The sequence below is a fragment of the Chelonoidis abingdonii genome, chromosome 3, assembly GCF_003597395.2.
Source record: "Chelonoidis abingdonii isolate Lonesome George chromosome 3, CheloAbing_2.0, whole genome shotgun sequence".
NCBI lineage: Eukaryota > Metazoa > Chordata > Testudines > Testudinidae > Chelonoidis > Chelonoidis abingdonii.
The window spans coordinates 182253153-182266453 of record NC_133771.1 but is presented as its reverse complement, the minus strand read 5'-3'; the positions used below and the strand labels follow the sequence as shown (position 1 = coordinate 182266453).

The following is a 13301-nucleotide window of genomic DNA, read 5'->3' as shown; positions in this document are numbered from 1 at the left end:
GAGAATCAAGTCCACTGCATCAATTTAGTTAAATTATGTGATTTTGTGTATATGTAGGTAGCTAGTCAGTTTTTACAGAAGTTTATTAATGTGAAAATTACACAAAGAAAATACTTTGACTTTTTCCTTTAGAATATCATGTGCATATATATCTCTAATACAATCTAATTCCTATGTTATGGTGCAGGGGTAAGCATCTAAAACAAAGCATTTAGCTGTTTTCCCACAAGGAAATCAAGATTAAATTCTGAGAAGGCCTGTATTTTGCATGGGAAATACTTGCAAAACTGTGAAAGGTTAAAAGTAGTTTCTGAGAACAAATGGGCCCATAACAGTGGATTTTTTTAAGGTATGAAATAATGATCTAAAAAAAGTAATAATATGATTTTGATAAACACTGCTGCATATGTACCGGAAAATAAGAGGTTCCTAAAAAGTTTTCTATGAAACACCTTCCTTTCTGTGTCCTGTATTATCCTACACCTATAAATAGTCAAAAAAAAGAGACTGATAACAGTAGCTTTATGTAAGCAAGCTTAGAAATCACGCTCAGATAAGTGCTTTTGACCTAAATCTTGTAGTGCCTCGATCTGACATATAACCCCACAACTGTGAAATTCTGTATGAGATTTAGCAGTTTGAAGCTGCCAACTGACCCAGCCATAAAGCAACCAGAGATAAGAATTTAAGTTATGATATGATACAATTAGACATTCACCTCCTATTTATTTCAGTATCTAACCTAGTTAAAGTTGAAAGCTTTTTATTAAAATGGATAGGCTAGTTTGCCCGATATATAGGTGACTAACCAACAAATAAAAATAAGAAATAGATCCCATAAATTAGACTCCTCTGAATGAAAAGACTGGTTATATAAAAAAGGTAAACAGGAGATGCTTCTGTAAAACTGTTCTAGACAGGAAAACATAAAGGATGGTTCTACCACACAAAATAATCAGATACCAAATAGCTGTTCAGAAACAGCACACCTAAGGTATACTTTAATCAAACATTTAGGTTACCTGCCAAAAGGACCAGGATCTCTTCAAAATGCAATGCGGATGAAACTGTAATCTAACACAAGCAGAAAACTAACCTTGGAGTGGAAGTTCAAAATATGTTCATCATAATTTTCATGTCTTTGGACAGAGAAACCAGCTTTTTCAGCTAGAATGCAAAACTGGTTTAAAGTATTCCCTCTGAGTGGAGCAAATACCATTGCTTTCCCCTAGAACATTAAAAAGAGAATTTACACATTTTTAAAATTGGAAAGGAACCAGATATAACATACCCCTGACTAATCTTTTAATATATTCCTGCTGAAAAAAGTAATTTTTCCCTGGGAAAAGCATTTATATAGTATTCATAAAACTAGCTATTCAGAATGTGCATAATTTCTGTGATTAAAGGGCTGCAAAATAGAAGACCGCAAATAAACATTTTCGTCTGAAAATGGCCAATTGCAATAAGTTTGATCCTTTTCACACAATACCTGTTACTCTGTGTTATTTAAATAAAACACAGAAAAATCATTTATCACATACATACAGTGCAAAATCCATCAGTTTAATTTAGCAAGTCATCATACAAACACTAGGAGTGAATTTCCTCTCTCTTATATTCGGGTAAATTAGGAATATCCCTTTGGAATTATAACAGTGTAAAAGCAGCAGAAGTTAGAGGAGAATCAGACTCAAATCTTTGTATAAAAATATGTACTTTACACCACCTGTGTACCTCAACAATTTGGCCCAATATCTGCAAATCACATTTCAAACACAGTTTACTGTTCATACAGAGAGACAAGATCGGTGAGATAATATCTTTAATTGGACCAACTTTTGTGAGTGAAAGCAGCAAGCTTTCAAGTTCCATAGAGCTCTTTTTCAGGTCTGGGAAAGGACCTCTAGTCCCCAGGACCTTTCCCAGACCTGAAGAAGAGCTCTGTGTAAGCTCAAGAGCTTGGTCCAATTAAAAATATTACCTCACTCACCTTGTCTCTAATATCCTGGACCAACAAGACTACAATAACACTGCCAACAAAAATGTTCATGCATAAAAATGTTGCATCATTCAAGATGATCTGGCCATTTTTCATGTCTGGGCAATACAATAAGGTCCATTAACTACATTTTTGTTCATCCTTTTGTATAAAGAGAACACAAAAGACTTTACTCTGACATGATGGATTTTAGACACTCTTCCTCTGCCCCCACAGCAACACTAAATTTTAGTCCAGAGGCTATGGCACTTGCAAAAGCATCTCTTGAAATCTTGCTTGCAAAATTAATTCAAATTGGCTCAATATGAATTCTGTCACATGGAATGAAAACTGGCTGAATCACTGTAAACAAAGGTTAACATTAAACAACAATGTATTGAATTGAAGGAAGCTATTTGGTTGGGTGCCACAAGGTTCAGTGGTAGGTCCTGTTCTATTTAACATTGATACTAATGGGAGGTTAAAAAGCATGTTAATGAAATTCACAGATTATGCTAAATTGAGAGGTGGGTGCAGTAATCACCAAGGAGACAAAGAAATAATATACGGAGATATAGATAAGTTAGAAAAATTAGCAGGACATAACAAATTGATAATCAGCTTGAGAAATATATGCTAGTATGTCTGGGGAAAAAGTGGTCAGAACAATTCAAGAGAATGGAACGATCCTGGAAAGCTGTAACACTGAAAGATACTTAATGGTGATAGTGGACATCAAATTAGATATGTTCTTGCAGTGTAATGTGGATCATGTAACTTTGGGATGCATATACACATATTCAGAGACAACACATCATGGAAATGAAGTTTCTATCTAAATAGATAGCTAAGGCACCTATGTGGCAGCTCATACTCTGCAATGTATTTATCCTCTAACACCCCATAAGGTAGTCCCATTTTACAGAGGGGGGAACTGAAGCACAGAGAGCCAAGGTGACCGGTCCAAAGTCACACGTGAAGTCTGTGGCAGAGCAGGGACTTGACTTCAGGTCTCCTATGGACTAGGCTAGTGCCCTAGCCACTGGACTATTCTTCCTCTCTTTCTACAACTCTAGGCAACCCTGTTACTTAGGGTTTAGTTCTGGGAACCACATTACCAGAAACTCAAAGGAATTCAGAAGAGAGGGTGTAGTGGTGATGAGGGGAACGGCTGGAGGGACTGAAATATGGTTAGCTAGGCTATGTGACAGCTAAGATGAACAAGAACAATGTCTACAAATATTTGAAGGGGTTAAATACTAAGGAGGGAACTACTTAGCATAGTATGTTAAGGTATAAGTAGGAATGAGGGGATGAAATTAAGAAAAGGAATGTTTAGGTCAGATATCAAGGAAATATCCTCACAGCAAGGTCTACAAAACAGTAAATAGTCTCCCAAGTTAAGGAGTGACTGCCCCAGCTCTGGAGAGAGTTTAGATTAGATCTGACAGTGCACTAGAAAATGTAAGGAATAATCCTCAATCAGCAAAGAGATGGGCTAGTGGACCTAAGAAGTCTTTTTAAACTTTTTCTTTTATTCCACGACTAATAATAAGGTGTAATTGGGTGCAGAGAAAGTCAGTGGCATTGCTCTGGCAAAGTTTAGTTCAGAATATGAGCCCAGATTATGATGTAAAACATTAAACAAAAGGAAATGCACAATCAGAGTGAAATGTGCCAAATCTTCCTAAAGTTTTAGCATCACATGACACTCTTCAATGTCACACGTTTAAATAGTCTTCTCTTCAGGGGGATCTCCTGAAGATCTCCGCACCCTGCTAATGCTCTATGTTACAGAAGACAGGGACACTCTTTGGAACTCATTATCTTCTTGAGGTCCTTCACCACTGGAGTACTGTTTGCAAAGCACTTCCTCCACTCAGGGTCTGAGCCTGCTGACTGCAGAACACACTAGCTAGCACATGGAAAGAAAGGCAGAACCTCTTGTATGGAGGATTGGCCACAGCCAGACCCCAGCATACTGTTTCCCTCAGCCCACATTCCAGCAATTTTTATGAGAATGCAATACTCACACAATAATGCTATCAGTACAGTTTAAAATTAGACTCAGCTTTCTATGAACACACTCCCTTTCACATTCTATGTCGACTAGTCCCTTTCAAATTAAATCAGAAAAAATTTATTAGAATGAACATACTAGTACTGAACACCATAATAAAAACCTATCTGAATTGGGTTGAAAAGTTGTATAACACATTACAACTTCAAAAATGTGAATGACATTTGATCTAAATCATGGTACATTTGACTTTTCAGGCCAAAGCTTCCCCTGGTGTAAATCAGGATAGTTCACTTGATTTCAATGTGTCTATCCCAATTTACTCTAGCGGAGCATCTGGTCCTTAATTTATAAATGCTACAACAAATCATTGATTAGGATTATAACTAGAGTAATCCCTTCAAAACAGGTAGGTATTGTGGTTAATTGCTTTGCTAGACCAATATCAACTTTGTTCTTTGGTCTATTAAAAGAACACTACAATCTTCAATTTTAGGCAATTTTAAAAAATGGGTTAAAAAGTAGCTTCAGATAAAATGACCTGAGCCCTCCTGCTAATTAAAAAAAAAAATGTTTCTGTCTCTTCTATTCCTAAACAAAAACAACAATGGGAATTGACTGATCATATAGGGGAAGAAGGGAAATTGGTTAGATGCAAAGGCCCCAATTCAAGAAGCGTGTTTAAAGTTAAGCACTTGCTTACATGTTTTCCTGAATTAGGACCAAAGTGCTAGTAAATGCAAGAAGTGAAAAATTGAAAAAATAGAAAAAATATTTCCACCTCTCTAATCTCTTTCAGTTATAATGATCTTAGGTGTTACTGTAATGCAAGTAGATAAAAACAATCCAGAAGTGTGATTTTCAAGATGATTGTCCCTGTAACTAATTACTGGTTTATATGTCACTAGTTATTAAGGTCCCAAGCCTGCCTGCTCTGTTCAGGCAGAACCTTACGTTGACGTAGAGTGCCATGGACTTCACTAGGGCTCCACAGGAACAGACCATTGCTGGATCAGAGCCTAAATAACTGCAATGTTATTAAGGAAATTTACAAGTAAATGAATGTTCTGACAGTGAAATTAAAAATATATTTCAATGCAAGCAAAAAAAAGTGGTAAAATAAAGCTATTCATTGGCATTACATTAAAACCTATCCATTCAAAAGAAATTTGCCAACATAAAAACTGAGAGCCTAAGGGATAGGCTACCCTGAAAATTAACATCAGCAAAGCTGTATCTCTTGGGTATGAAAAATCCACACCCCTGAGAGATGCAACTATGCCGACCTAACCCCTAGTGTAGATAGTTCAAGGTCAGTGGAAGAATTCTTCCCTTGAGCTAGCTATCATCTTTCGGGGAGGTGGACTACAGCCATTGTAGCATTTTAAGTATAGACATATCCTAATTCTCAGTCACACTGTGGCCACTTTATACTGCTCTGGCACTGCTAAAGGGCTTTGAAGTCAGTGTAAATGTAATTTATGGTCGCTTTACACTGTCAGAGTAGTGCAAAGTGGCCTTAGTGTGAAGAAGAATTATGCCCTGAGTTAATTCATTTACATTTACATTCATAGTGTTTTTAGCTATAACCAGAGGTCCTGAAATCATGCAGTACATTGTCGTTAGTTTCTGAAGTAAAATAATATAAATTCTACAAGATGTCTGAATTCTTAACAATTCTGCAGCAATGCAGGTTCTTTGGCTTTTCAATACTGTAGCACCCATAAATCTGTATCTTTTCTTGGTGTACCCTACTTATACCCCAGCCCTCTAAATCAGAATTTGAAAGACAACCTGTTGGTTGCAGTTTAAAGATAGTATTTAAGTACGAATAATGCCAGTTTACATTACATCCTTGACTTCCAGTGCCTGACATCTGTGTTGCTAAGGAATTGGTGTCACACAGCCATTTGTGAACCATTCTAGTATCAATGAGAAGTTTATTATAAAATATGTAGCACTGCTGTATGGAACACAATTTGCAGATCAGACTCCTCAGATTTGTTTCTGGTTTTCCCTCTGTTACAACGTGCTACAGAATGTCCTTCTTATAACTGAATTCCAACAGCAAGGAAATAATTTATTGTATAATTATTATGTGCCCTTATGCCTTATCTATGGCTCTTCATTGTAGTTCTCATTTCCAAATAGACAAAAGGGACTACCATCTGGATCCAAGTATGGGAAAGGATTTTTGGGAGAATCAGCTAAACTCAGAATGGGTTATGTTAATCTATATGATTTATCATCCAAAAAACATGGATTTTTAAAAAAACATTCTCCTTCCCACTCCGTGGAATCTGCTGGTATTTCTCGACAATATTAAAGATGTCCCAGAATGCATCATTCTGTGAATGACTGATACCATGAATCTTCTAATATGGATAATGAGAGGTCTTGGGATGTGCTTAATGAACCAGGAAGTGCCAAGGAATTTCACAAAGGGAGGGGAAAGACTTTTTCTAAAAGGTAAATTAGGGTTTATTGCTTATGCTGAATTCCCCCTTCAGTCAACTTAACAGGGATACCCATACTTTGTGCTTACCTCAATTTTCATTTTAGCTTTATTGTCCATTATTTTCCCTGAAGTCCTTTATTAAAAGTTATAGAAGGAATAATGTGATGATATATGGCTTAACACACAACATGAAACTCTTGTATCTGTAATGTATGCTGCTGGTTCACCTTGATGCTATGAAAGACGGTTCTTATTTTCCATGTAGATGTAATTCTGACTTGCGTCTTTATCAGCTTGGCCACACATAAACTGTAAGTAAATGGTGGTTTTCTTGGTTGAAACAGACTAATTAATGTAAGGGACTTAAGAGAAAGGGTAATACTGAACTTAAAGAAAACCTATGAAATGCTATGATAGCTTGTGCCTTAAACTCATATTTTAGGGCTACAATATTAATTTTTTTCCCTTACTTAATTGGCCTCTTAGAGTTGGTAGGGCAACTCCCACCTTTTCATGCTCTCTGTATGTATATATATATGTCTCCTCAATATATGTTCCATTCCGTGCATCCAAAGAAGTGGGCTGTAGCCCACGAAAGCTTATGCTCAAATAAATTTCTTAGTCTCTGAGGTGCCACAAGTACTCCTGTTCTTTTTGCAAATACAGACTAACACGGCTGCTACTCTGAAACCAAATATTAATTATTATAACTGATGAAAGAATTAGTTCATTTTGCTTTTCTTTACATGTAAATAACATTGTTTAGAATGATGACTAAGTCAAGCATGTGTAAAAGTCCCATTGGCTCAGTGGAATTTGAGATTTTGCATAAATGCTTTGCCGAACAGGAATGGGGTTAAGTACATGCTTAAATGCTTTGCTGAACTGGACCCATCATGAGTTAAACCTCACAACATCTCTTTGAGGTAAATAGTATTATCTCCATGTTATACATAGGAAACTGAGACACAAAGAGAGAGGTTAAGGGATACACTGTGACCAGAATCTAGGGAGGTGCACAAAACTGGGGCAGCAGGAAAAAAAGAGCTCCTGCCCCTTACTTTGTACACTCATGCAGGGACCAGACACTGAGGCTAGCAATGCTAGCTTCCCCAGAAGGGGCAGGGAGAGGACAAAGCAATGATCATCCTTCCACGCCAACAACAGATCTGGCCTCACTAGGTAGAGAGTGGTCATACTGCAGACAGTCCAATGATTTCACAGTGATCACATTCCTTCTCTGCTCCTGGGGACACAGTCCCACTGGTTTACATGCAGTACAACAATTTAGTCCTAAGTTACTTGCCCTAGGTCACAGAGGAAGTCTGTGACAAAGGCGGGAATAGAACTCCAGTCACGCTTAGAAGTGAATGGGATTACTTACGTGACTAAAATTATTGACTTTCTTATGTCTTCTCGGGTTTGTGTCTATGTGTCTATTTTTTTAATAGAGGAAATTGTTTGTAATATGAAAAATAAGCAGAATAGAGTTTGTAAAATACAGTTTAGAAAAAGTCTTGTTCACATGCATTGATTTTCATGTTAAAATGGGAGGTTTCCCTTATGGAAGATTAGCATGTTAAATGCAAGCAGTTAGATCCTGTTTTGAATGCCTATGGAAAGCATTCACCATGTATATTTTATATTGTAGAACTAGCGCTTTTAATTCTTGAGATTAAAGTTTATTTTAAGTATATGCATATTAATTCCTTCTTTTGAGTCTAGGTCTTCCTAGTTTACTATAACAGCCTGGCAGATTAAGCTTTTATATGTACACAGGAATTTCATCACCCACATAAATAAATGTAGAAATATGTATAGCATTTCATACAGTGCCTCACTTTAATTTGCCCTAACATTTATAATATGTAAATACATGGCTTATTTCATGGAGAAAACAAGTTGTGTGCTATAGATATATTTAAGGGTTTTATTCATTTAATATAAACAGAAATGAAAAGAAAAATGTTCTTTCACAATAAATATATACACAGAGGCAAAGGTTACTCTTGAAGGGATTATAAATGACAGATGCTAACATAAAAACTTTCAATATTGTACTTTTACTTAAATATGAAGACATTGTTATCAAAGGAAAATACTCAAGAAAAGCTTTGATAAAAATAATCTCATGCTATCTTTGAAGCAGTTTCATTTATTTTACTACCCACTGTGTTCCTTATCAGAAGGCCAAGTATAAGAAGTTTCCTAGTTTATGATTAGGAAAGAATCTGATAGATTAGAAGACTCAATTGAAGTTGGACATAATAAGTATTAAAGTATTACATGACATTAATCCTGCCATTCCATTACTCCCTCAATCATTGTGCACAGACTAATTATTCTGAAGCCAGTGTTCAGGAGAAAATAGAAACATACTTACACTGGGCTGGAGTAATCTCTTTATTGCATCAACAAGGCTAGCTCTGTACCGGTCCAGAAACAGGCTGACATTGAGAAGAGAACAGAATCCAGATTAAAATGGGTTTTCAATTCTAATGATACTAATGCAGATAAGTACAAGGCTAATTACATATGTTTACACAATGCTGAAAAGGAGGAACTGAGGTCTAAATTGCCTTCCAATTCATGTACCTTTTAATACAAAACAAACAAACATAACTGAAGCTTGCAACAAATGTTATCTAAAGCTAAAGCCAAAATATTGGCATGAAAGAGTTCTTTATATGACAGGAATTCACTGATCATATACACTAGTCTTTTAATAGCTCAGCTATCAGAAATCAGGATCAATATATTGTAATGCCAGGTTAGCATTTCACATGCTCTTTTGTATAGAAAGGTCTGACTACCAAGTAGAGGACTGGTTTGTTTTTTAAGTTTACTCTACATTGCATTTAGTATCCTACTCTTATAGGTGTTTCCCCTTTTCTTTAAAAATATTTATAGTTAGTTTATTTAATTTATTTATTTATGTTACAGTAGCTTCTAGAGACCAGGGCCCCATTGTGACAGGGACCGTTCAAACATAACAAAGAGATAGTCAGTGCAGAATTGTTATATCTCAAGACTGGAGTCCTCTATTTACCCACAGAATGGGTACAGCAAAGACAGCTTCTCCACAAGGTGCTACCAATGTGCTTCAGCACTGTTCTGGAGGGACCACCCCTAAAGCTGAGAGGTACTTCATTCTGCATGCCCATTAATTCCTTAGCGTATGTGCTGAGACAACCGAAAAGGGTGCCAATCACTCATACTGGGTATCTGTAGATAGCTGTGTATTTGAGATGAACTGAGACTGCAAGTGCAGTTTCCATGGCCCATGAACGGCCATCAGACGGTAATGCTTTACAGTCATTACTAACCTGGCCTGCATTCATATTGGTGACCTAGATAGGAAAGGCTCTTGTCTAAAGAACTAAATCAGGCAGGTCAGAGAAAATGTTATTTTTTCCTCCCAATTTCAACAGTTTTTACTAATTTCAGCAACTTTACTGAAGTTCCATCCAACTCCCTGCAGGAGGAAATGGTTACAACAGACGAGTTCAAAAATTAGAGAAGGTGCAGGAAAGATAATAAAAAATGATGGCAGTGTACTCAGACACCATCTATGACCCTACACTCTGCCCACAATCCCAGATTAGCTAGATATTTCTGCTAAGATTATCAATAATAACATAGTTAATAATGTTGACATAAAAATCATCATTAGGTTTCAGATTCAATACCCCACTGATATGAAGAGGGCAGTTCACAAAGTTTTCAGAGTCATTACTTCTGTGTCTGAAGATACAGACAGACAGTCCTGAATCAGTTCACATATGAAGAGTTTTCTTCAAAACTCTCAGCACTAGGAACTTTGGCTATAACTTCACATCTGTTATGTACCCAAAAAGTGGGTACATAAAGCGGCCTGATTTCTAGACGTGCCAAGCATTCAGAAAATCAGGTTAGATTAGTATATGGGTGCCTGACTTAGAGGAAGGATAGAGCGGAATTATGATCCAGCGGTTAGGGACCTGGAATCGAGACCTGGGTTCCATTCACTACTGTGCCCCAGCCTTTCTGTGTGACCTTGGGAAAGTTACAAAGTGCACATCTACATTGGAACAAAAGACCCACAGCCAGCTGCAGCTGGCCTGGGTCAGCTGACTCGGGCTCACAGGCTCAGACTGCAGGGCTAAAAATTGCTGTGTAGACCTTAGGGCTTGGGCTGGAGCCTGAGCTCTGGGAAACTTCCCCCACGCCCCTCCCGTGGGATCCAGAGCCAGAATGTCTAAACAGAATACACAGCAATTTTACAATCCTATGAGCTGGTGTCAGTTGAACCAGGCCAGCCATAGATATTTAATTACTGTGTAGACTAAGACTTAGGGAGTTAAATGCATTTGAGAACCTGAACCTTCATCTCTCTGTGCCACATCTGTAAAACTTCCGTACTTTACAGGGGTGTTGTGAGGATAAATACATAAAAGATAATGAGGGGCCCAGATACTACTGTAATGGAGACCATAAAAGTACCTTAGATACCACAGGGCTGGTCTACACTACGGGGGAAAAATCGATCTTAGATATGCAACTTCAGCTACGTGAATATGTAGCTGAAGTCGAAGTATCTAAGATCGAATTATTCACCGTCCTCATGGCGCGGGATCGATGTCCGCGGCTCCCCCTGTCGATTCTGCAACTCCGTTGGGGTTGGTGGAGTTCCGGAATCGATATAAGCGCGTTCGGGGATCGATATATCGCATCTAGATGAGACGTGATATATCGATCCCCGAGCAATCGATTGCTACCCACCGATACGACGGATAGTGAAGACATAACCTTAGACCTTCAATTTCTAATATTGTCCTTTTTAAAAAATGAAACTTTAATACTGCAGAAATAGAGTTGCGGGCAGTAGTAAAATTCAGAACAACTCCTGAGGCTGAGCATCTGAGAAGTGACAAAAGTATCACTTCCCATTACCAATTCCCGCAGCCATTAGCCCCACTCTTAAAGGTTTTATTAGAATTCAGTAGAGGAGATGCAGTAAATTAAGAATTCACTGTTTGACTGAGAGGCTGAAGAGTCTGTTCCTGATTCAATGAGTAAAGTACGGTTCAATGAGACTACACTGGGGTTGGGCCTGCAGGGCAAGCTCCAGAACTTTACAGAATTTGTGGGATGCCTCTGGAATTGCTTGTCAGAGGCATGACTATTTTGAAGCCAAAAAACCACCATCAAGAGAAACAAAGCTTTTAAAGCTTCAGAAGTAGCCACGTGAGTTTTCTTCACGTGAGTGAATCCAAAATTGCACCTAAGAACAATGCAACCACTGGGGATGGAATGAGGGAGACAATTCCCTTTCTCTCACACTATCCTGTTTGTGGTCATTCTGTGTGACGTTAGGACGAGCACATTTCCAGTGACTGGGCCCCAACTTCCTTCATGTGGCTGCACACTGGAGTAGAACAAGTAAGAATCTGCTGAATTTTTAAAGTGATAGCGAGTTATGTGAAATTATGGATTTTATACTGAAAGCTGACTGTTTAGAAAGGACTTACAGATAACATGTAACATGTATACATACTGGACATCCTCAACATTTAATCATTAAATCTCATACAAATCGAAGAAAGAACTTGTTAAAGGAACTTATTATGAGCAGATAGCTACATACAGATCCCCAAGCCTTCGGGATCCTCTCATTTTTCCTAAATATGACGACTCTGCATCATAACCACTGCCCCTTCTGCTATAAGGTCTTCATGAAGCATCTTTTGTTGAAGAACTTTGGGCCGTATAGATCTTGGCTGGAAAAAGACTTTCCTTCTACTATCCTTCTGAAATTCCTGCTCAGGTAGCCAGGTGTTGGCTAGTATTAGTCTAGCTAGTGGTGGGCCAAAAAAAGAGTTGTTAATAATTTGCAATAGCTACAATGGCTATCCTTCAGCCTCAGTTAACTTCACTGGAATACTTGAACAAAAACTCATTTAAATAAAAATCACTGAAGCTGCTGAGAACATCTCTACTGACTGCTGGGAGTTTTAATCACATCCACCTCAGGTCGGTCACTAGAAGAATAGACAGCAGGGCACACCAGTTTATCAGGACTTCAACTGTCTTGAAGATAAAAAAGTAGCATACAGGTGTATAAACCCTCACCCAAAAAACTTTCTTTAAAAATAAATATTTTTCTTCCAGCCTGAACCAGCATATGCTTGAAGACTTTATAAGACTTGCTGAGATCTTTGACAAGAGAATAACATGAGGAAAAACATCAATATTTTCCTTTATTATTGTATTTTGTTTTTATTTTTGGAAAGTAGTAAGTGAAAACATGATTTTTTGCTGCGTTTCCCTAAAGTGAAATTCATTTTGCATAGCTCTGTTCTCTACTGTCTCTTTGCAAGTTTTCTTAACGACACAGACCCTGGTCCTAGTTTACAGGTAAGTAATGGATTCCTTACGTGCAAACTGCTAAATAACCTAACTGTACAACCCACTGGGGCAAGGGAAGCTGGAGTGGGTATTTCTGTCCTCTTCTCTGTTTGCTTGAGTAAGTGTTGGAAACTTAGCCCTGATGGATCTTTGCTTGGGAAAGTCAGATAGGATGGAATATCTGCACATCCCAGCCCCTTCTCTACTCCCGCCCTCCCCCCCGGGATAGTTCAAAGACTCAGCTTCCACTGACATTGTAACGTAGTACCCTGGCTGCCAATCTGTTACTCAGAGAGCCACCTACTCAGACCCTGGAGAACGGATAGACTGGGAGGCCATGTTAGTGTTATGCAACCATCCCAGAGAATGCTTCTACCCCCTCAGCATTAGAGCAGACTCCGAGTACCTCAAAGCCTGATGGAGCAGTTGGAGGATCTGTGTCATGGATATGGGCT

At 38.0% G+C, this 13301-nt stretch overlaps 1 protein-coding gene across 2 annotated transcripts in view; it reads right to left on the bottom strand.

Moving 5' to 3' along the window:
• CAMKMT (calmodulin-lysine N-methyltransferase) overlaps positions 1-13301 on the bottom strand; it is a 375471-nt gene that overhangs the window by 7542 nt on the left and 354628 nt on the right. For both annotated transcript variants that reach the window (XM_032774926.2, XM_032774934.2), the window contains 2 exons: positions 8843-8906; positions 1097-1228 (listed from right to left, as the gene is read on the bottom strand). In XM_032774926.2, coding sequence (XP_032630817.1) covers positions 1097-1228; positions 8843-8906 — 196 coding nt within the window. The remainder of the gene's footprint in view (positions 1-1096; positions 1229-8842; positions 8907-13301) is intronic.